The 22,303-nt window shown below is 53.5% G+C and overlaps 1 protein-coding gene across 4 annotated transcripts in view; it reads right to left on the bottom strand.

Annotated features, from left to right (window-relative positions):
- The window catches only part of lipeb (lipase, hormone-sensitive b), a 125,761-nt gene that overhangs the window by 89,427 nt on the left and 14,031 nt on the right, over positions 1-22,303 (bottom strand). For all 4 annotated transcript variants that reach the window (XM_038813336.1, XM_038813339.1, XM_038813337.1 and 1 more), the window contains exon 2: positions 11,833-12,368. In XM_038813336.1, coding sequence (XP_038669264.1) covers positions 11,833-12,368 — 536 coding nt within the window. The remainder of the gene's footprint in view (positions 1-11,832; positions 12,369-22,303) is intronic.

Genomic DNA, 22,303 nt, shown 5'->3' with positions numbered 1-22,303 from the left:
ACGCTCGACCTCGTGGCGACCAAAAAAACTAGCGCTCTCACTCATGGTCGCATCACACAACATGCAGGCCTATGCCCCCGACCGCGCGGCCCACCCCCCCGTGCATCGTGGACTCCACAGACGGCCAGCCCATCGTGGGCCCATCAGTGACCACGCTCAGCCCACCCCCACGCGGCAGCCAACCTACCCCAGGGGGCCAAAATGCTACTTCTGTGGGCAATCAAAACACTGCCGACAGCGCTGCCCGGCGTGGAGCGCCCTCTGCAAGGCCTGTGGCAACAAGGGACATTTCGCTGCAGTGTGCCAGGCCCGCTCAATCACCGCTATTGTCCCAGCACCCCCCACGTGTGGCCAGTGGACGCTGCCACCTTCCCCTCCTCGGGCCACTTGCGGCCAGTGGATGCCGTCACCTTGCTTGACTTGCAACACATGCGGCCCGTGGGCACCACCATCTTGTCTCCCCACGACACGTGCGGCTCGTGGGAGGCACCATCCTTACCCGACGCCAGACCCTGCCCGTCGGCCACCTCATCTGGCCGCTCATCGTCTGAAACCGCCAACAGCAGCTGCGTCTCGCCTCGGTCACAATTGACCAGTCCCGACCCGCACAATCTCGCAACTGCTTCAACTAAAGTAAAGGTCAACGGACACGAGATCCCCTGCCTGCTGGACTCCGGGAGCCACAGAACTTCATTCACCCCAATACGGTAAGGCGCTGCTCCCTTGCGGTACACCCCGCTAACCAGAGAATCTCCCTGGCCTCCGGGTCCCATTCTGTGGAGATCCAGAGGTACAGCATCGCCACTCTCACTGTCCAGGGCATGGAGGTCAGCGACTTCCACCTCTACGTCCTCCCCAACCTCTGCGCTGCATTGCTACTCGTCCTGGATTTCCAGTACAACCTCCAGAGCCTAATCCTGAAATTTGGCGCGCCCCTACAACCCCTCACTGTGTGTGGCCTCGCGACCGTTAAGGCGACCCACCTTCCCTTTTTGCAAACCTAACCTGGATTGCAATCCCGTCGCCACCAGGAGCAGACGGTACAGCGCCCAGGACAGGACCTTCATCAGGTCTGAAGTCCAGCGGCTGCTTCGGGCAGGCATCATTGAAGCCAGTACCAGCCCTGGAGAGCCCAAGTGGTAGTGGTCAAAACTGGGGAGAAAATCAGGATGGTCGTTGACTACGTCAGACCATCAATCGGTTCACACAGCTTCACGCGTACCCCCTCCCATGCATATCTGATCTGGTCAAGCAGATTGCACAGTACCGGGTCTTCTCGACAGTGGACCTGAAATCTGCCTACCACCAGCTCCCCATCCGCAAGGCGTCGCCCATACACTGCGTTCGAAGCAGACGGCCGCCTTTACCACTTTCTTAGGGTTCCCTCGGGGTCACCAACGGGGTCTCGGTCTTTCCAACAGGAGATGGACCGAATGGTTGACGGTACGGACTGCGGACCACTTTCCCGACCTGGACAATGTCACCATCTGCGGCCACGATCAGCAGGACCATGACGCCAACCTTGCTAAATTTCTCTACCCCACCACTCTCCTCAACCTCATGTATAACAAGAAGTGCGTGTTCAGCACGAACCGCGAGCCATCCTCGGCTATGTGGTCCAGAACGGAGTTCTGGGGCCCGACACCGATCGCATGTGCCCCCTCATGGAACTCCCCCTCCCCCACTGCCCTAAGGCCCTCAAACGATGCCTGGGCTTCTCTTCGTATTACGTGCAGTGGGTCCCTAACTATGCGAACAAGGCCCTCCCACTTATTCAGTCCACTGTTTTTCCCTCTGACGGCCGAGGCTCACCAGGCCTTCAACCGTATCAAGGCCGACATCGCCAAGGCCGTGATGCTCGCGGTCGATGAGACGTTACCATTCCAAGTGGAGAGTGATGCATCAGACGTCGCTCTGGCCGCCACCCTCAACCAGGCAGGCAGGCCCGTGGCATTCTTTTCCCGCAACCTCCATGCCTCTGAAATTCGGCACTCCTCTGTCGAAAAAGAGGCCCAAGCCATCGTTTGAAGCTGTGTGGCATTGGAGGCATTACCTGGCCGGCAGTAGATTCACTCTCCTCACTGACCAACAGTCGGTTGCCTTCATGTTTAATAACACACAGAGGGGCAAGATCAAAAACGATAAAATCTTGAGGTGGAGGATCGAGCTCTCCACCTACAACTACGAGATTTGTATCGCCCCGGTAAGCACACGTGCCCCCCCCCCCCCGATGCCCTATCCCGAGGTACATGTGCGAGCGCACACGTGGACTGACTCCGGACCCTGCACGACAACCTCTGTCACCCAGGGGTCACACGTTTTACCATTTTCATTAAGGCCCGCCACCTGCCCTACTCCATCGAGGAAGTCAGGGCGATCACCAGAGACTGCCAGGTCTGCGCGGAGTGTCAACCGCACTTCTACCGGCCAGACCGTGCGTGCCTGGTGAAGGCCTCCCGCCTCTGTGAACACCTCAGCGTGGACTTCAAAGGGACCCTCTCCTCCACCGACTGCAACACGTAATTTCTCAGTGTGGTCGATGAATATTCCCGATTCCCCTTTGCCGTCCCATGCCCCCGACATGACGTCCGCCACCGTCATCAACGCTCTCAACACCATCTTCGCTCTGTTCGGTTTCCCCGCCTACGTCCACAGCGACTGGGGATCCTCATTCATGAGCGATGAGCTGCGCCAGTACCTGCTCAACAGGGGCATGCCTGAGCTACAACCCCAGGGGAAACGGGAAGGTGGAGAGGGAGAATGGGGCGGTCTGGAGGGCCATCCAGCTGGCCCTACGGTCCAGAAACCTCCCGGCCTCCCACTGGCAGGAGGTCCTCCCCGACGCACTTCACTCCATTCAGTCACTCCTATGCACCGCGACTAATGAATCCCCCCATGAACGTTCTCTTTGCCTTCCCTAGGAAGTCCACCTCCGAGGTTTCGCTCCCGACATGGTGGCAACTCCAGGACCCGTTCTCCTCTGTGGGACACATTCGACTCGACAAGGCGGACCCGTTGGTTGAGAGGGTACAGCTACTTCACGCCAACCTGCAGTACGCTTACGTAGCGTACTCCGATAGCGCCAAGACACAGTCTCCCTCAGGGACCTGGCACCAGATGGTTCCCACACAACCCCCCCTCTGACCCAGCGCCACCCTCCCTTCCCCCGGCGCACCCCACCGCAACCCCGCTCCGGGACAAATCCGTCCTCCCCTTGCCCACACCCGGGGATGAAGAGGATTTCGACACGTTCCCGGAGTCCCCGAAGACCAAGCCGGAGTCACCACCAGCACTATGGCGCTCTCGATGACAGATCAAGGTACCGGACGCCTGAATTTGTAATATATCTGTACTTTTAAAACACAATTTCTGTATATAGTTCTCCACCACCCCCGCCGGACTCATTTTGTAACAGGGGGTGAATGTGGTAGTCCCCACTGATGTATATATTGTGTATATAGATGTTGATATAGGTGCTTTACGGTAAGGCCCTTGTACTACAGGTACGGGGGTAGATCCCTGCTGCTAGCTACGCCCAGTAGACGGAGCTAAATATGTGTGCTCCCCGGACAGCAAGCCATTTCATCAGCTGCTGTAGGAGGCCACACATCTCAGGTGTAATAAAGTCTCGATTACATCCTACTCTCGTCTTTGCGTAATGATAGTGCATCAGTGACTTTGAGGGCTGTGTGTATGTATGTGTTTTTTTTATGTGACTATGAGGGCAGTAGTGTGTGTGCATGTTTTAAAGTGTCTTTGAGGGCTGTATGTATGAATGTGTGTTTTTTTAATGTGACTGTGAGGGCATATGCGCATGTGCGCATGGTTTAATGTGCCTATGGAGGGCGGTGTGGTGTTTTCAATGTGACTATGAGTGCAGTATGTGTGTGTATATCTTAATGTGACTATGAGGGGCGTGTGTGCGTATATTTAGTGCGACTTTGAGGCTGTGCGTGTGTTTTAATGTGACTATGAGGGCAGTATGTGTGTGTGTTTCAACGTTTCTATGACAGCAGTGTGTGTGTTTGTAATGTGACAAGAGGGCAGTGTTGTTAGCGAGGGTATGTGATTTTACTGTGACTATGAGGGCAGTACGTGTGTTTTTGATGTGACTATGAGGGCAGTTGTGTGTATCTAAGTTTTAACGTGGACTAAGAGGTGTGTATGTGAGTGTGTCATTTTAATGTGACTATAAAGGCAGTACGTGTGTGTATGTTTTAATGTGACTTTGAGGGCTGTGTGTGTGTGTTTGTTTGTAATGTGACTGTGGGCAGTGTGTGTGTGTTTTTGTAATGTGACTCTGTGGGCAATGTGTGTCTGTGGGCAGTGTGTGTCTGTGGGCAGTGTGTGTGTGTGTGTGTGTATATTTTAATGTGATTATGAGGGCAGTATGTGTGTACGTGCATGATTTAATGTGACTATGAGTGCTACGCGTGTGTGTATGTTTTAATGTGACTATGAGGGCTGTGTGTGTGGTTTTCGTGCGACTTTGAGGGCTGTATGTGTGTATTTTTAAAAATGTGACTATGAGGACAGTATGTGTGCGTATGTTTAATGTAACTATGAGGGCAGTATGTGTATACGTGTATGATTTAATGTGACTATGAGGGCTGCGTGTGTGTGGTTTTAGTACGACTTTGAGGGCTGTGTGTATGTTTTAATGAGACTTTGAGGGCTGTGTGTAGTGTGTTTGTGTGCGTGTGTTTTAATGTGCCAAGAGGGCAGTGTGGTGTTTTCAATGTGGACTATGCGGGCAGTATGCGCGTGTAGGTCTAATGTGACTATGAGGGGTGTGTGTATATATTTAGTGCGACTTTGAGGGCTGTGTGTGTTTTCTTATGTGGCTATGAGGACAGTATGTGTTTTAATGTGACTATGAGGACAGTGTGCATGTGTGTGTGTTTGTAATGTGACTATAAGGGCAGTATGTGTATGTGTTTTCTTAATGTAACTATGAGGACAGTGTGTGTGCGTGTTTTTAATGTGATTATGAGGGCAGTGCGTTTGAGAGTGCGTGTGTGTGTGTTTTAATGTGACCATGAGGGAAGTGTGTGTGTTTTTAATGTGACCATGAAGGACGTGCGTGTGAGACAGAGCCGCAGCTGCACTGGAGACAGCAGAGTTCCTGACCAGCGACGGGCAGCTTTTGGGGGCATCAGGTGAATTAGTGGCAGGGTTCTGAAGCTGTTCATTGGCATTGCACAGAATCAGTTTTGACCAACCTGTGCCCGGTGGTCGAACTACCTGCCCTGGCCTATGATCTCACCTTACAAACAAAGATCTCTCCCTCCCTCTCAATTCTCTCTCTCCCCCTGCAAGGGTCAGAAGTTAGGTAAGAAAACTGAAGCAGTGAAGAATGAGGCTGAATCATGGGGCTGAGACTGCACAAGCAGTCAGGTCATGGCAACAGACAGTAGACACTATGAGCAACACTGAGCTCTTAAGCCCCCTTATGTTCTTCAATCCTTTAATAGGTTCTGTGGTTTTGCAGCCTGAGCAGGGACTCCCCCTCTCTTTCTCCTATCTCGTGACAGGTGACATTCAGAGTGAACCAGGATGCAAACTAATACGACATGGGTGGTGTAATTGAGCTGCCCGGTGCTCGTGTATGTGCTGGTAAGGAGCAGGAAGAGGAAAGAAAATCCCCACACGGTAAAGTCCCATTCGTTCAGGGGAATCTGTGGAGACTTCTTTGTGGAGCGAGTAGAGACACTAGTTTCTCTCCGAATTCTCGGTGTGATATTTGGTTCAAAAGAATTGAGGAACGACATGACAAATTTAATGGGGCGCAAGAAGAAGAGAGAGCCTGGGGGGTGGTGATGCACAGGTTAATGAAGAGTTAAGAATGTAGAATCCGATGGCTGGAGATTCCAGCTCTTACTTTAAACAAAAGGTTCTCTGGACCAGACTGCATGGGAGAATATTTCCAACACACAGCAGCACATCCTGCTCTCAATGTTGATTAGTGGAGCTTTCTGGAAGGAGAGTAGTCTCCATTTTAATTCAGATCTGTTTACTCCTTGGAGAGAGCCGGTTCTGTAGGTCAGGCAGTATCTCTAGCTGGCCTATGAATGTTTACTTCTGAGTAAAAGCAGTAGACTAGGCCTGTGAAGGTAACTTCTGATTGAAAGACTACAAGCAGTAGCCAGGTCAGTGAGAGTTAATCCTCTGTTTGAAAAGGCTGAGAAAGGCCCAATGGATGTCTCTCCTGAGGACCCTCAAAGGTTCTGAAGACCAGGCCATTCTCTCTCTCTCTTCATACACAACCAGAAACCCTGCCACAAAGGTCAGACAAGTAGTTGAAAAGGCAGAGTGGGCGGTTGGACACTGACATGCCATCAATAAACACATGACGAGTGATGAACGTAACTGAGGCTTCAATACACTAAACTGCAAGGCCTCCTGGCCTCTGGTCCCCGAACTGGGTCAGAGGCAGAGACTAGCCACCTTTATACATGAGCCCCAGGGGAGGAGCCACAGGCGGAGCCAGCCGGGACAAGCCCAGGCATGTAACAGCACAACACAATGCAATACAGTGGTTTACCACATCCACCCCCGTTTAAAAAACGAGTCCGGCGGGGGTGAAGTGGTCTCAAACATCAAGTCTGTCGTGGGGCCTTGACCTTCCGCCGTGATTGCCTCAGTTCCAGCGGTAGTGTGGGCACCGGTGTCGAGATCTGCGCGTCAGGGAGCGTGTTGTTCTTCTTCTTCACCAGTAGTTGAGTCAGTGAAGGGGGGCGGAGTATGGGCGGAGGGGTGGTGGTGATGGTCGCCGTTGGGCCTGCGGGTGCTGGTTCGTTAGGTAGGTAGGCAGGGGTGGGGAAGACAGTGTAGGGTCGAGAGGTGGTCGTGATGGTCGCTGGGGGAACCTGCAGGTGCCAAATCCCGAAGGGAGACTGTTGTCCTGTCTAGCCCGTCCTGATGTGCCACGTAGGCATATGTGGATTGTAAGGAGGAGTAGGACCCTCTCGACGAGGGGGGTCGGATTTATGGCTCCTCGCATGCTTCCAGAGGACGACGGGGCCCTGGGACTGCCAGCCGGATGGGAGTGAGACCCGGAGGTGGACTTCCTGGGGAAGCGAACATCCGCTCGTGAGGGGTTGTCATTGGTGGCTGTACACAGGAGCGGCCCCGCATGGAGTGGAGCGCATCGGAGAGGACATCCGGCCAGCGGGAGACTGGGAGACTCTGGACCATAGGGCCAGGAGGACGGCCTTCCAGACCCTTGCGTTACCCTGTCCACCTGTCCGTTTACCCGGGGGTTGTAGCTAGTCGTCCTGCTGGAGGTGATGCCCTTGATGAGCAGGACAATTACGCAACTCGTCGCTCATGAAGAAGGATCCCCGATCACTATGGATGTAGGCGGGGAACCCAAACAGGGTGAAAGACTGTGCAGGGCCTTGATAATGGTGGCAGAGGTCATGTCAGGGCACGGGATGGCAAAGGGGAATCTTGAGTACTCGTCAACATGTTGAGGAAGTACACGTTACGATCTGTGGAGGGGAGGGGCCCTTTGAAATCGATGCTGAGGCGCTCAAAGGGGCGAGAGGCCTTTACCAGGTGCGCTCTGTCTGGCCGATAGAAGTGCAGCTTGCACTGCTGCGCAGACCTAGCAGTCCCTTGGTCACGGTCCTGACCTCCTCGGTGGAGTAAAGCAGGTTTGCGAGCCTTGAGGAAGTGAAAAAAAAACAGGTGACCCCCGGGTGACAGAGGTCATTGTGGAGGGCCCGGAGTCGGTCTACTTGGTGCGCTGCACATGTACAGCAGGGAAAGGGCATCTGGGGGTCATTGAACTTCCCAGGTCAATACAAGGATATTTGTAGTTGTAGGTGGAGAGCTCGATCCTCCACCTCAGAATCTTGTCATTCTTGATCTTGCCCCGCTGTGCGTTATTGAACATGGCAACCGACCATTGGTCAGTGAGGAGAGTGAATCGCCTGCCGGCCAGGTAATGCCTCCAATGTTCGCACAGATTCTACGATGGCTTGGGCTTCCTTTTCGATGGAGGAGTGTCGAATTTCGGAGGCAAGGAGGGTACGGGAGAGAAGAAAGCCACGCCCCTTCCCGCCTGGTTGTGGGCAGTGGCCAGATCAAAGTCCAACGCATCGCTATCCACCTGGAATGGGATGGACTCGTCCACAGCGTGCATCGCGGCTTTGACAATATCTGCCTTGATGCGATTGAAGGCCAGTCAGGCTCAGTCGCCAGGGGAAAAATGCTGGATTTGGTAAGTGGACGGGGCTTGTCTGCATAATTGGGGACCCCACTGGGCATAGTACAAGAAGAACCCCAGGCATCTCTTAAAGGCCTTGGGGGAGTTCCAGGAGGGGGCATGCGGTCAGGGTCGGGACCTAGGACTCAGTGTTCCATGACGTAGCGAGGATGGCTAGGCGTGTTGTGCGGAAAATACATTTTTCTTTATATAGGTGAGGTTCAGGAGTTTAGCGGTGTGGAGGAAGTGCCGGAGGTTTTCGTCATGGTCCTGTTGGTCATGGCCGCAGATGGTGACATGTCTATGTACGGGAATGTGGCCCACAGCCTGTACTGGTCAACATTCGGTCCATTTCTCTTTGGAAGACCGAGGACCCCATTGGTGACGCCAAAGGGGATCTGAGGAGGTGATAGAGGCAGCCATCTGCTTCAAAGGCAGTGTATTGGCGGTCCTCCGGGCGGATAGGGAGCTGGTGGTACACGGACTTCAAGTCAACTGTGGAGAAGACTCGATACTGCGCAATCTGGTTGACCATTTCAGATATGCGGGGAGGGGTACGCATCTAGCTGCGTGTACCAGTTGATCGTCTGACTGCAATCGATGACCATCTGGTGCTTCTCCCAAGTCTTGGCGACCACCACTTGGGCTCTCAGGGACTGGTATGAGCCTCAATGATCCCCTTTTGCAGGAGGTCGCTGGACCTCCGACCTGATAAAGGCCCTGTCCCGAGCACTGTATCGTCTGCTCCTAGTAGCGATGGGCTTACGCCCATAAAAGGAGCGCACTTAAGGGTCGCGAGGGTTGGGGAAGCAGATGGTTGGGGGGGTCCACCGAACTTTAAAGTAAGGCTTTGGCGGTGGCACTGGAAATCGAGCCCCGTAATAGGGCAGCGCAGAGGTGGGGAAGGATGTGAGTTTGAAGTTAGCGTACTGTATGCCCTGTACAGTATGGGTCGCGACAACAGTAACCCCGGATTTCTACTGCGTGGGATCGGAAGCCAGGGAGATTTATGGGTCGCGGGTAAGATTGGGAGGGAGCAGCGTCTTACCGTATCTGGGTGTATGAAGCTGTCGGTGCTCCCGGAGTCGAAAAGACAGACTGTCACGTGCCCGTTGATCCGGACAGTCATCGTTAGGACTTGTGAGGTGATGAGGCCGGGGATCTGGTCGAACGTGAGGAGGCAAGCTTCGGGAAAGCGGTGGTAGGCCGGTCGGAGGTTAGCGGCGGCCAGCGTATGGTCGGGTGAGCTGGGCTCCCGGGAGGCTGCGGAATGGTCCCAAGATGGCGGCCACCATGAGTCGCGCGTGGCAGGAGGCATGGCGAGGCTTCCAAGATGGCGGCACCCATGAGTCGCGCGTGGCGGGAGGCATTGGCGAAGGCTTCCAAGATGGCGGGCACCCATGGGTCGTGGGTGGCAGCGGCGATGGCATCCAACTTGGCGGCCCTCCATGGGTCGCATGTGGCAGCCAAAACTGAAGATGGCAGCGCCCACAGGTCGCACATGGCAGGTGGTGCGGCAGCTCGGGGCGGCCTGGACAGGCAGCAGGCAGTGCTGCTGGGCCTAGAGGTTTGAGCGGAAGATCGTGCCTGGCAGGCTTTTGCAAAGTGGCCCTTCCTCCCACACTCCGTTGCAAGTCGGTTCCGTGTATGGCAGCGTTATCTGGGGTGATACCCTGGCTGCAAAAGTAGCACCTCGGGCTTCCGGCATTGGCGGGCTGCTGTGCGGAACAGGCTTGCATCCACACCCGGGTGGATGATGGCTGCGGCCCATGAGGTCCACGAGGTCGAAGGTGTCGGTCTCCATGTTCTGGGAGGCCACCTCCAGCGAGTTGCAGAGTTGCACTCTCTCTGGGAGGCTGAGTGTACCCCCTTCTAGTAATCGCTGGCGGATATAGTTTGGATTTCATGCCTGCGACATAAGTATCCTGATCAGCAGCTCTGCGTGCTGGGTAGCTGATATTGCCTGGCAATCACAGTTCCGGCAGAGTATACGCACGCACGCAGGAATTCTGCAAGTGATTCCCCAGGGGCGTTGTCGTCTCGTGTCAAGGAGTGCCTAGCATGCATCTCGTTAACGGACTTCACATATTGTCCCTTCAGCAGCACTATTGCCTCCGCATACGAGGGGCGTCCCTGATGAGAAGAACGACTCGTGGGCTCAACCATGCATTGCACCTGCTTCTTCTGGAGGTCTTCGGTGAAGGATCCAAGATACGCTTCGAAGCAGCTTAAGCCACTGCTTGAATGATTCCATGGCGTTGGCTGCCTGTGGGTCCAGCTGTAGAAGATCAGGCTTGAGTGATGAGTTCATCTTAGAAGTTTAGTGTATTAAATTGATATGCCTCAATAAACACACGACGATGATGTACGTAACTGAGGCTTTAATACACTAAAACAGCAAGCCTCCTGGCCTCTGGTCCCGAACTGGGTCGAAGGCGGAGACTAGCCACCTTTATACATGAGCCCGAGGGGACGAGCCACAGGCGGAGCCAGCCGGGACAAGCCCAGGCATGTATAACACAACACAATGCAATACAGTGGTTTACCACAGACACTGCTGTAAATTCTCAGGTAGAGAATTCTAATATAATCCCAGTGAGACAAGAGTCAATCTGGAGGAGACCTATACAAGTGAAGGTGACTCTCCAGAAGAATTCCTGCAGCCCACGAGGTCTAATTGAAGGCAATACTAAAAGATCCAGACCAACCGAGATATTTCGACCCCTTGCAATCTGGAATGATCATCTGGATAGAGGGTGGGACAGGGTTAAGGGAAGAATTAGACTAGCAGACCGTTGTTCTATTATTACAATTACATGTCTAACTCTTCACCTGTTATAAATCAGCAGCTTTTTCTAAAATGTTTTAGCTACAAATATGGTGCCTGTGACTCATTGGAGCAGTAAAGAGTCAAAGATCTCAGGAAAATATGCAAATTATTGGTTAATTCATTTGTGTTGGGACTCAGGGGCCTGTGGGGCTGGAATTGACCACGCACTAGCCCACGTCTCGTAACACAGCAGCCTTGCGAGGAACCTACTTGAAATGTCCCAAAGTGCTTCAAGGGAGCGAGCATCCAACAAAAGCAAAATGGACTCTGAGCCATGTGAGCAGCTCTTAGGCATGTGACCAAGGTTGGGTCAAAGGATAATGTTTTAAGGAGCCGGCAGAGAGGTTCCGGGAGCTTGGGAGGCCCAGACAGCTGAAACATTGATATTAATGGAGTAGCAAACTAAACTAAGAATTGCTGGACAGTTTCTAATCAACACCTCCTGTGAGGTGCTTAAGACAGAGATCTACGATGGCTATAGGAGGTTACACAGATAGGGAGGATTGCAGGAGCTGGAGGAGGTTAGAGCTAGGGAGGGTTGTAGGGGGCTGGAGGAGGTTACAAAGACAGGGAGGGTTGTAGGGGTTGGAGGAGGTTACAGAGATAGGGATGGTTGTAGGGGCTGCAGGAAATTAGAGAGATAGGGAGGGTTGTAGAGGCTGGAGGAGGTTACAATGATTGGGAGAGTTGTAGAGGCTGGAGTAGGTTACAGTAATAAGGGGATTGTAGGGCTGGATGAGGTGACAGAGATAGGGTGGGAAAGAGGCATGGAAGTGTGTTATGTACTAACCTGAAAGCCCAAGCAGCGTCCATAGAAGCAGCCCTTGTGCATGGAGTTGGACTCGTGCAGGAAGTCCTCGGAGAGACCCTTCTCTTCTCCGAAGAACAGGTCGCCGTCCTTGTTGGCAGTTAGGAGCTTCTGGGCAAAGTAGACGAGGGCACGGAGCTGGCAGAGGGCAGAGCAATAAGCCTCGACCTCCATGCAGTTGTGATTGGTCCTGAAGAAGATACTGCGACGATTCGCAGTGATATAACGGGACTTGTGGATGATGTGAAGGATGCAGGAACGCACCACCTTAATCAGGCTGCGGTAGCCGTTGGCCGGCGTCCGCTCATCAAAATCAAAGATGGGGAAGACTGTGGTGAAGCTCTGCACAACCGGCTGTAGACCACAGCCGTGCTCCTGAATCTGTGTAAAGGCCTTGACAAACCGTCGTCCCATCTCTGACGGGTTCTGCTGAAAGAAACGGATGTTGTCTTCGGTTACGGAGTGCAGGAGGAGGAACATGGTCCGTACATCCATGGACGAGGAGGACACAGCAGAGGCTGAAGAGGGAAAAAAGGGCAGTGTGATTATAACTGCACTGTTCCAGCTTTCAAACATCCCTCCAGCATGAAACGTCTCAAACCTTTCTTCCTTAAGAACCTTTGGAACAGGAGGCCATTCAGTCCTTCTCAAGCCTGTTACATAAGAACAGGAGGAGGCAATTGTGCCCCTCGATCCTGTCACAAGAACAGAAGGAAGCCTTTCAGCCTCTTGATCCTGTCACAAGAACAGGAGGAGGCCAATCAGCTCCTCGATGTGGTCACACAAGAACAGAAGGAAGCCATTCAGTTCTTCTCGCGGTTGTCCCACAGGAACTGAAGGGGCTATTCAGCCTCTTGAGCCTGTCCAACAGGAACAGGAGGAGGCCATTCAACTCCTTGAGACGCCTCGCCGTTCAATTAGGACTGAGCTGATCCGTATCTTTTAACTCCATTTACCCATGTTGGGTTTATCTCCTTTAATACTCAACATTCTTAAAATGTTCAATGGACCTTTCCAGCCTCGAGAGCTTTTTGGGTGGGCTGGGGGGTGGAGGGGGCCAGATCTCCAGGCCCATAGGAACGGCAACACCTGCAATCTCAGCTCCCAAGCGCCCCCAGCCTCATGATTTGGACACACACAGAACGATGTGCATTCACACAGCGGCAACCATGACTACAGGACACGGGCAGCACGGTAGCATTGTGGATAGCACAATTGCTTCACAGCTCCAGGGTCCCAGGTTCGATTCCGGCTTGGGTCACTGTCTGTGCGGAGTCTGCACATCCTCCCCATGTGTCCGTGGGTTTCCTCCGGGTGCTCCGGTTTCCTCCCACAGTCCAAAGATGTGCAGGTTAGGTGGATTGGCCATGATAAATTGCCCTTAGTGTCCAAAATTGCCCTTAGTGTTGGTTGGGGTTACTGGGTTATGGGGACAGGGTGGAGGTGCTGACCTCGGGTAGGGTGCTCTTTCCAAGAGCCAGTGCAGACTCGATGGGCTGAATGGCCTCCTTCTGCACTGTAAATTCTATGACACCCAGAGGGTTTTACAGCCATTTAAGTATTTGAATATAGTTACAGTTGTCACATCAAAATTATATCCCCGAAAATTGTGACATTTCCCAACTCAAATGCTTCCAAGGTCTCTAGACTCCTCTAATTCTGGCCCCTTGTGCATCCTGAATTTAAAAATCGCTCCACCATTGGCAGCCGTGCCTTCAGCTGCCAGGACCCCAGTCTCTGGAATTCCCTCCCTTAAACCACTTCTCTCTCACTCGCCTCTTTTAAAGAGCTCTTGCAAATCTACCTCTTGGACCAAGCTCTCCGACAAGTGCCAGATTCTCTCTGATACTCAGTCCAGTTGATAAAGGAGCTTGGGGCTAGATTACTGGGCAAGTAATCTGAATTACTGAACGAGGGTCCAGAGGTTAAATCTTGCCTTACTGGGGCCATTGGAATTCAGTTAATTAAATAAATCAAGAAAAAAACTAGACTCAATAATGATGCTCATGTAATTAACAGATTGGTTTTAAGGACCCATCTGGTTCACTAATGTTCCTTTAGGGAAAATCTGCCACCCTTACCCAGTATGTTTTACATGGGGCTCCAGGCCCTCAGCAATATGGATCCGGACATGAATGATGTTCCCTCCCCTTCACTGTTTATGATGGACACAGTCCAACCCAGCTAAAGGTTGGGTGGGGATTAGAAGAGTTTGCGGTTTGTTTGACAGGAAGCAAAATGAGACCGGCAACAGAGTAGCATTCCTTGAGTGTATCTCCTGCCAGCGTCACACTCAGCGGTTAGTGTTATTGGGGTGGGGGACAGCTTGATCTGCCATCTAAGTGGGCACATGCCTGCTCTCCACCCGTTACCTGACTGTGGGCCTGTTCTAACCCTGTTGCCTGACTGTGGCCCTATTCTCACTGTTACCTGACTGTGCGCCTGTTCTCACCCTGTTGCCTGACTGTGCATCTGTTCTTACCTTGTTACCTGACTGTGCATCTGTTCTCACCTTGTTGCCCGACTGTGGGCCTGTTCTCACGCTGTTACCTGACTTTGGGCCTGTTCTCACCCCGTTACCTAACTGTGGGCCTGTTCTCACCCCGTTACCTGACTGTGGGCCTGTTTTCACCTTGCTGCCTGACTGTGGGCCTGTTCTCACCCTGCTGCCTGACTGTGGGCCTGTTCTCAGCCTGCTGCCTGACTGTGGGCCTGTTCTCAGCCTGCTGCCTGACTGTGGGCCTGTTCTCACCCTGCTGCCTGACTGTGGGCCTGTTCTCACCCTGCTGCCTGACTGTGGGCCTGTTCTCACCCTGTTACCTGACTGTGGGCCTGTTCTCATCCTGTTACCTGACTGTGGACCTGTTCTCACCCTGTTATCTGACTGTACATCTGTTCTCACCTTGTTGCCTGACTGTGAGCCTGTTCTCACCCTGTTACCTGACTGCGGGCCTGTTCTCACCATGTTACCTGACTGTACATCTGTTTTCACCCTGCTGCCTGACTGTGGGCCTGTTCTCACCTTGTTACCTGACTGTGGGCCTGTTCTCACCCTGTTACCTGACTGTGGGCCTGTTCTCACCCTGTTACCTGACTGTGGGCCTGTTCTCACCCTGCTGCCTGACTGTGGGCCTGTTCTCACCCTGTTACCTGACTGTGGACTTGTTCTCACCCCGTTACCACTGTGGGCCTATTCTCACCCTGCTGCTTAACTGTGGGCCTGTTCTCACCCTTGTTGCCCGACTGTGGGCCTGTTCTCACCCTGTTACCTGACTGTGGGCCTGTTCTCATCCTGTTACCTGACTGTGCATCTGTTCTCACCTTGTTGCCTGACTGTGGGCCTGTTCTCACCCCGTTACCTGACTGTGGGCCTGTTCTCACCCTGCTGCCTAACTGTGGGCCTGTCTCACCCTGCTGCCTGACTGTGGGCCTGTTCTCACCCTGTTACCTGACTGTGGGCCTGTTCTCACCCTGTTACCGAACTGTGGGCCTGTTCTCACCTTGCTGCCGGACTACAGGCACTCAACACTTGACTGAATTTCAAAACATTTCTGCGGTGTCACTATGTCCTCGTATGATTCACAGCCAAAATATTACTCATTAAGAGACATTCAACAGGCAACCAACTTTAACAGAAATGATATAAGATAGTACCAATTAATGCACAGAGAAGCGGGGCGGGGGGGGGGGGGTATAGGAGAATTATCTAATGCACACACAGGTTGGAGACAGCATTATGTAAATAGGATGACAGTATTACTTAGTATTACTTAATGTACAGGTAGACAAAGAGCAAGCAAGCATATAAAGCACAGAAAGAGCATGTTTGAGTGGGAGAGAGAGCAAGAGAGCGAAAGAGAGAGACAATTGCCTAATGCACAAAGCTTGGAGATAGCATTATATAAATGGAGAGTGACAGTATTACTTAATGTACAGAGAGAGTGAGTGCAAGCGAGCATTATATGTACTTTTCTTTGCTCTTTGGTGCAGAAGAGATTGACCAGGATGTTGCCTGCTATGGAGGGAATTAGCTATGAGAAGCGGTTGAATAAACTCGGTTTGTTCTCACTGAACAAAGGAGGTTGGGGCAACCTGATAGAGGTCTACAAAATTATGAGGGGCATAGATAGAATGGATATTCAGAGACTTTTTCCCAGGGTAGAGGGGTCAATTACTAGGGGGCATAGATTTAAGGTGCGAGGGGCAAGATTTAGAGGAGATGTACGAGGCAAGTTTTTTTACACAGAGGCTAGTGGGTGCCTGGAACTCGCTGCCGGAGGAGGTGGCGGAAGCAGGGACGATAGTTACATTTAAGGGACATCTTGACAAATACATGAATAGGATGGAATAGAGGGATACGGACCCCGGAAGTGCAAAAGGTTTTAGTTTAGACGGGCCGCATGGTCGACACGGGCTTGGAGGGCCGAAGGGCCTGTTCCTGTGCTGTACTTTTCTTTGTTCTTTGTTCTTATTATCATAGAATCACAGAATTTACAGTGCAGGAGGCCATTCGACCCATCGAGTCTGCACCGGCCCTTGGAAAGGGCAATTTACCTAAGCCCACACCTCCACCAAATCTCCATAACCCAGTAACCCCACCTAACCTTTTTGGACACTAAGGGTAATTTAGCATGGCCAATCCATCTAACCTGCACATCTTTGGACTGTGGGAGGAAACCGGAGCATCCGGAGGAAATCCACGCAGGCAGGGGGAACATGCAGACTCTGCACAGACAGTGACCCAGCGGGGAATCGAACCCGGGACCCAGGAGCTGTGAAGCAACAGTGCAAACCACTGTGGTACCGTGCCACGCTTTATTATATAAAGTACAGAGAGTGAGTCTGAGGGGAGAGAGAGCATGTGTTATAACCATGGGGCCGCACCAATTAGGCTCCCCATGAGCCTCGTGGAGTACGTGCTTCCCCGCTGAGGGCAGTGGGAGAGGACACACTGAGAGTGTGTGTGAAAGATAGAGAGCGAGTGAGCATTATATAAATTCAGAGCGAGAGTGTGTGAGAGGGAGAACGAGAGAGTGAATGAACATTATATAAAGCACAGAGAGTGTGTGTGAGGATTAGAGATAGATAGAGAGAGAGAGAGAGAGAGAGCGTGCGAGTGAGCATTATTTAAAGCACCCAGAGTGCATTTGTGAGGCTAAGAGTGAGAGAGCGATTGAGCATTATCTAAAGCACAGAGAGAGCGTATGTGAGGAAGAGAGAGTGAGTGAGCATTATGTAAAGCACAGAGAGAGCAGATGCGAGGTGGGAGAGAGAGAGAGAGAGAGAGAGAGAGAGAGAGAGAGCAAGTGAGCATTATACAAAACACAAGACTGGGCATGATTCTCCCAGCCCCGCGCCGGGCCAGAAAATCGCCACAACCGTGCCACGCCACCCCAACGCCGGCACGCGATTCTCCGAGGTGTGGAGAATCGGCGCCACTTGCGCCGGCGGTTTGGCGCAGCGCCAGTCACGGCCGCTGTGCAAGGCCGGGCCACCGATTCTGCGGCCCGATGGGCCAAACGGCAGTGCGGAAAATGCAGAGTCCCGCCGGCACCGTCCACACCTGGACGCTGCCGGCGGGAACTCTGCACGAAGGGTCGGGGGGCGGCCTGTGGGTGGGGGGGGGCTCTGGGATGTACCGTCATTTACCACGAGACGAGAATGGTGAAACAATCGAGGCTTTATTGCACAAGATGTTGTGCCTCCTGTAGCTGGAACCAGAATGGGAGCAGCGCAGGAGAGCACACACTTTTATACGCCGTCTGCTGGAAGGAGCCAGCAGCCAGGGATTTACCATGGTACCTGTAATACTGGGCAGTACCCTAATACATGCAATGTGTTACCAGTGGTGTTTACCACATTCACCCCCTGTTTAAAAAAAGAGTCTGGGGGGTTGAAGAAAACATTACTCTGTCGGGGGCTCTGACCCTCCGCTGTGATCCCCTCAGTCCTGGTGGTGATGTGGGCGCCGACGTGGACTCCGGGAGCATGTTGTCATCTACTTTGTCATCCCTTAGTGGATCCAGTGAGGAGACGGATCCTGCTGGGGTGGGTGCTGCGGTGAGGTTCGCTGGTGGGGGGTGGGTGGCGCAGGGGTGACTGAAGCAACCGGTTGGGGGAGCGGGATCAGGTCAGGAGTTGTGGGTGGGAACCCAGTGGGTGCTAGGTGCCGGCTAGGTACTCATCAATTACGTTGAGGAAGTACACGTTGCAGTCGGTGGAGGGGAGGGGCCCTTTGAAGTCCATGCTGAGGCGCTCAAAGGGGCAGGAGGCCTTCACCAGGTGCGCTCTATCTGGCTGGTAGAAGTGCGGCTTGCACTCTGCACAGACTTGGCAGTCTCTGGTTACGGTCCTGACCTCCTCAAAAGGAGTAGGGCAGGTAGCGGACCTTGACGAAATGAAGGAACCGGGTGACCCCTGGGTGGCAGAGGTCATAATGGAGAGCCCGGAGTCGGCCACTTGTGCGCTGGCACATGTACCGCAGGATAGGACATCAGGGGGCTCATTGCGCTTCCCCAGGCGATACAGGATCTCATAGTTATATTGGAGAGCTCGATCCTCCACCTCAAGATCTTGTAATTTTTGGTCTTGCCCCACTGCGTATTGTTAAACATGAAGGCAACCTACAGTTGGTCAGTGAGGAGAGTGAATCTCCTGCCGGCCAGGTAATGCCTCCAATGTCGCACAGCTTCCACAATGGCTTGGGTCTCCTTTTCGACAGAGGAGTGCCGAATTTCGGAGGCATGGTGCAGGAAAAGAAAGCCATGGGTCTGCCCGCCTGGTTGTGGATGGCGGCCAGAGCTATATCAGATGCAGCGTACTCCACCTGAAAGGGAAGGGTCTCATTGACTGCGTGCATCGTGGCCTTGGCGATGTCCGTCTTGATGTGGTTGAAGGCCTGGCGGGCCTCAGCCGTCAGAGAAAAAACCGTGGGGTAATATGAGAAAACCCCAGGCATCGTTTCAGGGTCTTGGGGCAGTGTGGGAGAGGGAGTTCCAGGAGGGGGCCATGCGGTCGGGGTCGGGCCCTTGGACTATAGTTTCCACAACGTAGCCAAGGATGGCGAAGCGGTTGGTGCGGAACATGCATTCTCTTTATTGTAGGTGAGGTTAAAGAGTTTGGCAGTATGGAGGAATTTTTGGAGGTTTGCGTCGTGGTCCTGCTGATCGTGACCGCAGATGATGACATTATCCAAGTACGGGAAGGTGGCCCGCAGCCCGTACTGGTCAACCATTCAGTCCATCTCTCGCTGGAACACCGCAACCCCATTGGTGACGCCGAAGGGAACTCTGGAAATGATAGAGGCAGCCAGCTGCTTCAAAGGCAGTGTATTGGCTGTCCTCCAGGCGGATGGGGAGCAGGTGGTAGGCGGACATCAAGTCTACTGTGGAAAAGACTCGATGCTGCGCAATCTGATTGACCATGTCAGATATGCATGGGAGGGGTACGTGTCGAGCTGCGTGTACCGGTTGATGGTCTGACTGTAGTCAATGACCATCCTGTGCTTCTCCCCAGTCTTTACTACCACCACTTGAGCTCTCCAGGGCTGTTGCTGGCCTCAATGATCCCCTCCCGCAGAAGCCGTTGGACCTCCGACTTGATAAAGGCCCTGGCCTGCGCACTGTACAGTCTGCTCCTGGTGGCGACGAGCTTACAGTTCGGGGTGAGGTTTGCAAACAGTGAAGGTGGATCGACCTTAAGGGTTGTGAGGCCACAGACGGTGAGGGGGGGGGGGGGGGTCCGCTAAATTTCAAAATAAGACTTTAGAGGTGTACTGAAAATCAAGACCTAGTAACAGAGCAGCGCAGAGATGGGGGGAGGACGTAGAGCCTGAAGTTGCTGAAACCTACGCCTGGAACGGTGAGGGTCATGGCACAGTACCCCCCGATTTCCACGGAATGAGATCCGGAGGCCAGGGAGATTTTCTGGTGGGAGGGAGCAGCGCCTTACCGTAGCAGGGTGGATGAAACTCTCTGTGCTCCCGGAGTCAAAGAAGCAGGTCGTTTCATGCCCGTTGATCTTTACCGTTGTCGTAGCGGTCGCGAGGTTGTGGGGCCGAGACTGATCCAGGTGATGGAGGGAGCAGCGGAAAATGTTGGGAGGTCCCGGGCCGATCAGCGGCGGTGGAGGTATCAGCGGGCAGCGAACGGCCCGTTGGGCAGGGGTCCTGAGGCGTGTCCAAGATGGCGGCGCCCATGGGGCGCACATGGCGGCGGCATCAAAGATGGCGGCACCCACAGGCCACACGTGGCCAGTGGTGGAGAAGATGGCGGCGCCCACGGGCCGCACGTGGCCTGTGGTGGAGAAGATGGCGGCGCCCACGGGCCGCACGTGGCCTGTGGTGGAGAAGATGGCGGTGCCCCTGGATCACACGTGGGGGGTGTAGCAATGCCGGGCCTGGAAACAGCGGCGACTGACCGGTCCAGGCAAATGGAAACAAAGTGGCCCTTCTTCCCGCACCCGTTGCAGGTCCTGCTCCGCGCCGGGCAGCGCTGCCTGGGTTTTTTGCTCTGGCCGTAAAAATAACATTTGGGCCCTCCGGAGTTGGCTGGCTGTCGCGTGGCACAGACTTGCGGTGAGGTGTGGTCGGCAGCTGGTGGGGCCCAGGATGCCCACAAGGGTGCCGCGCGGTTGGGGGTGTCGGTTTCCAGATTACGGAAGGCCACTTCTAGTGAATTCTCAAGCTGCCTAGTCTCTGCAAGATCGAGCGTACCCCCTTCCAATAGTCGCTGGCGAATTTTTTGTGGACTTCATGCCCGTGATATAAGCGTCTTTGATTAATAGTTCGGTGTGTTGGACTGCCGAAACTGCCTGGCAGTCACAGTTCCTACCGAGAATCTGTAGCGCCCGTAAGAAATCGCCCAGAGTCTCCCTCGGGAGTTGCCATCTTGTGGCCAGGAGATGCCTGGCGTACACTTGATTCACCGGCTTAATGTAATGTCCCTTTAGTGGCATCATGGCTTCTGTGTAGGTGGGCGCATTTCAGAAATTTCAGGGCTCACCCGTGAGTAGAGGACTTGGAGCTTCTGTGGGTCCGAGAGTTCTTCAGTGGCTGCTCTGAGGTAGCCTTCGAAGCAGGCTAGCCAGTGGTTGAAGGTGAACGTGGCGTTGGCTGCGTGAGGGCTCAGCTGCAGGCGATCAGGCTTGATTAGGAAGTCCATCTTTTAAAATCTTGTGCAATAAATTGATGTACCGTCAATTACCATGAGACGAGAATGGTGAAACAATCGAGGCTTTATTGCACAAGATGTTGTGCGTCCTGTAGCTGGAAACAGAATGGGAGCAGCGCAGGGGAGCACACACTTTTATACGCCATCTGCTGGGAGGAGCCAGCAGGCAGTGATTTACCAAGTTACCTGTACATACATGGGCAGTACCATAATACATGCAATGTGTACTAGTGGTGTTTACCACATTCTGTCCCCGGAGGGGGGCCTCCGATGGGGTCTGGCCCGCGATCGGGGCCCATCGATCAGCGGACCAGCCTCCCCCCCCCCCCCCCCCCCCCGGGCCTACTTTGTTCCGCGTCTGGCCCCAGAACCCCTGCAACATGTTGCGTCGAGGCCGGCGCGTTCCGTAAAGACACCGCGCATGTGCGGGTTGACACCGCCCCCAGTGCGCGCCAGGAAGTGAGGCTGGCCCCCAATCGCTAGTGCCCGCGCCCGTTTCGCGCAGTCGTGAAACGCAACGACGTTCACGAAGGCGCGGACACTCTGTACCGCGATCGGAGAATCGCGCCCCACATGTGAGGGGAGAGAGAGCAAGTGAGCATTATATAAAATACAGATGAACGTGTGCGAGGAGGAGAGAGAGCAAGTGAGCATGATATGAAATACAGATGAGTGTGTGTGAGGAGGAGAGAGCAAGTGAGCATGATGAAATACAGATGAGCGTGTGTGAGGAGGAGGAGGGAACAAGTGAGCATTATAAAGCACAAATGAGCGTGTGTGTGGGGGAGAGAGCAAGTGAGCATTATATAAAATACAGAGAGCATGTGTGAGGGCGAGAGAGAGCAAGTGAGCATTATATAAAATACAGAGCGCGTGTGTGGGGAGAGAGAGCGAGTGAGCATTATTTGAAGCATAGAGAGACAGTGCGTGAGGGAGAGAAAGAGAATGAGTGAGCATTATATAAAGCACAGAGAGCGCGTGTGAGGGGGAGAAAGCAAGTGAGCATTATATAAAACAGAGCGAGCATATGCGAGGGGGAGAGAGAGCGAGTGAGCATTATATAAAGCACAGAGAGCGCGTGTGAGGGGGAGAGAGTCCAAGTGAGCATTATATAAAACAGAGAGAGAGAGCGTGTGTGCGGCGGAAAGAGAAAAAGCAAGTGAGCATTATATAAACACAGAGAGCATGGGTGAGGGGAGAGAGAGAGACAGTGCGAGTGAGCATTATATAAAGTACAGCGAGAGCATGTGTGAGAGGAAACAGCGTGAGTGAGAATTGTATAA

This window comes from Scyliorhinus canicula, chromosome 12 (genome assembly GCF_902713615.1).
Source record: "Scyliorhinus canicula chromosome 12, sScyCan1.1, whole genome shotgun sequence".
In the NCBI taxonomy this organism is placed as follows: domain Eukaryota; kingdom Metazoa; phylum Chordata; class Chondrichthyes; order Carcharhiniformes; family Scyliorhinidae; genus Scyliorhinus; species Scyliorhinus canicula.
The sequence above is the reverse complement of the archived record's forward strand: the minus strand, read 5'-3'. Positions and strand labels throughout refer to the sequence as shown.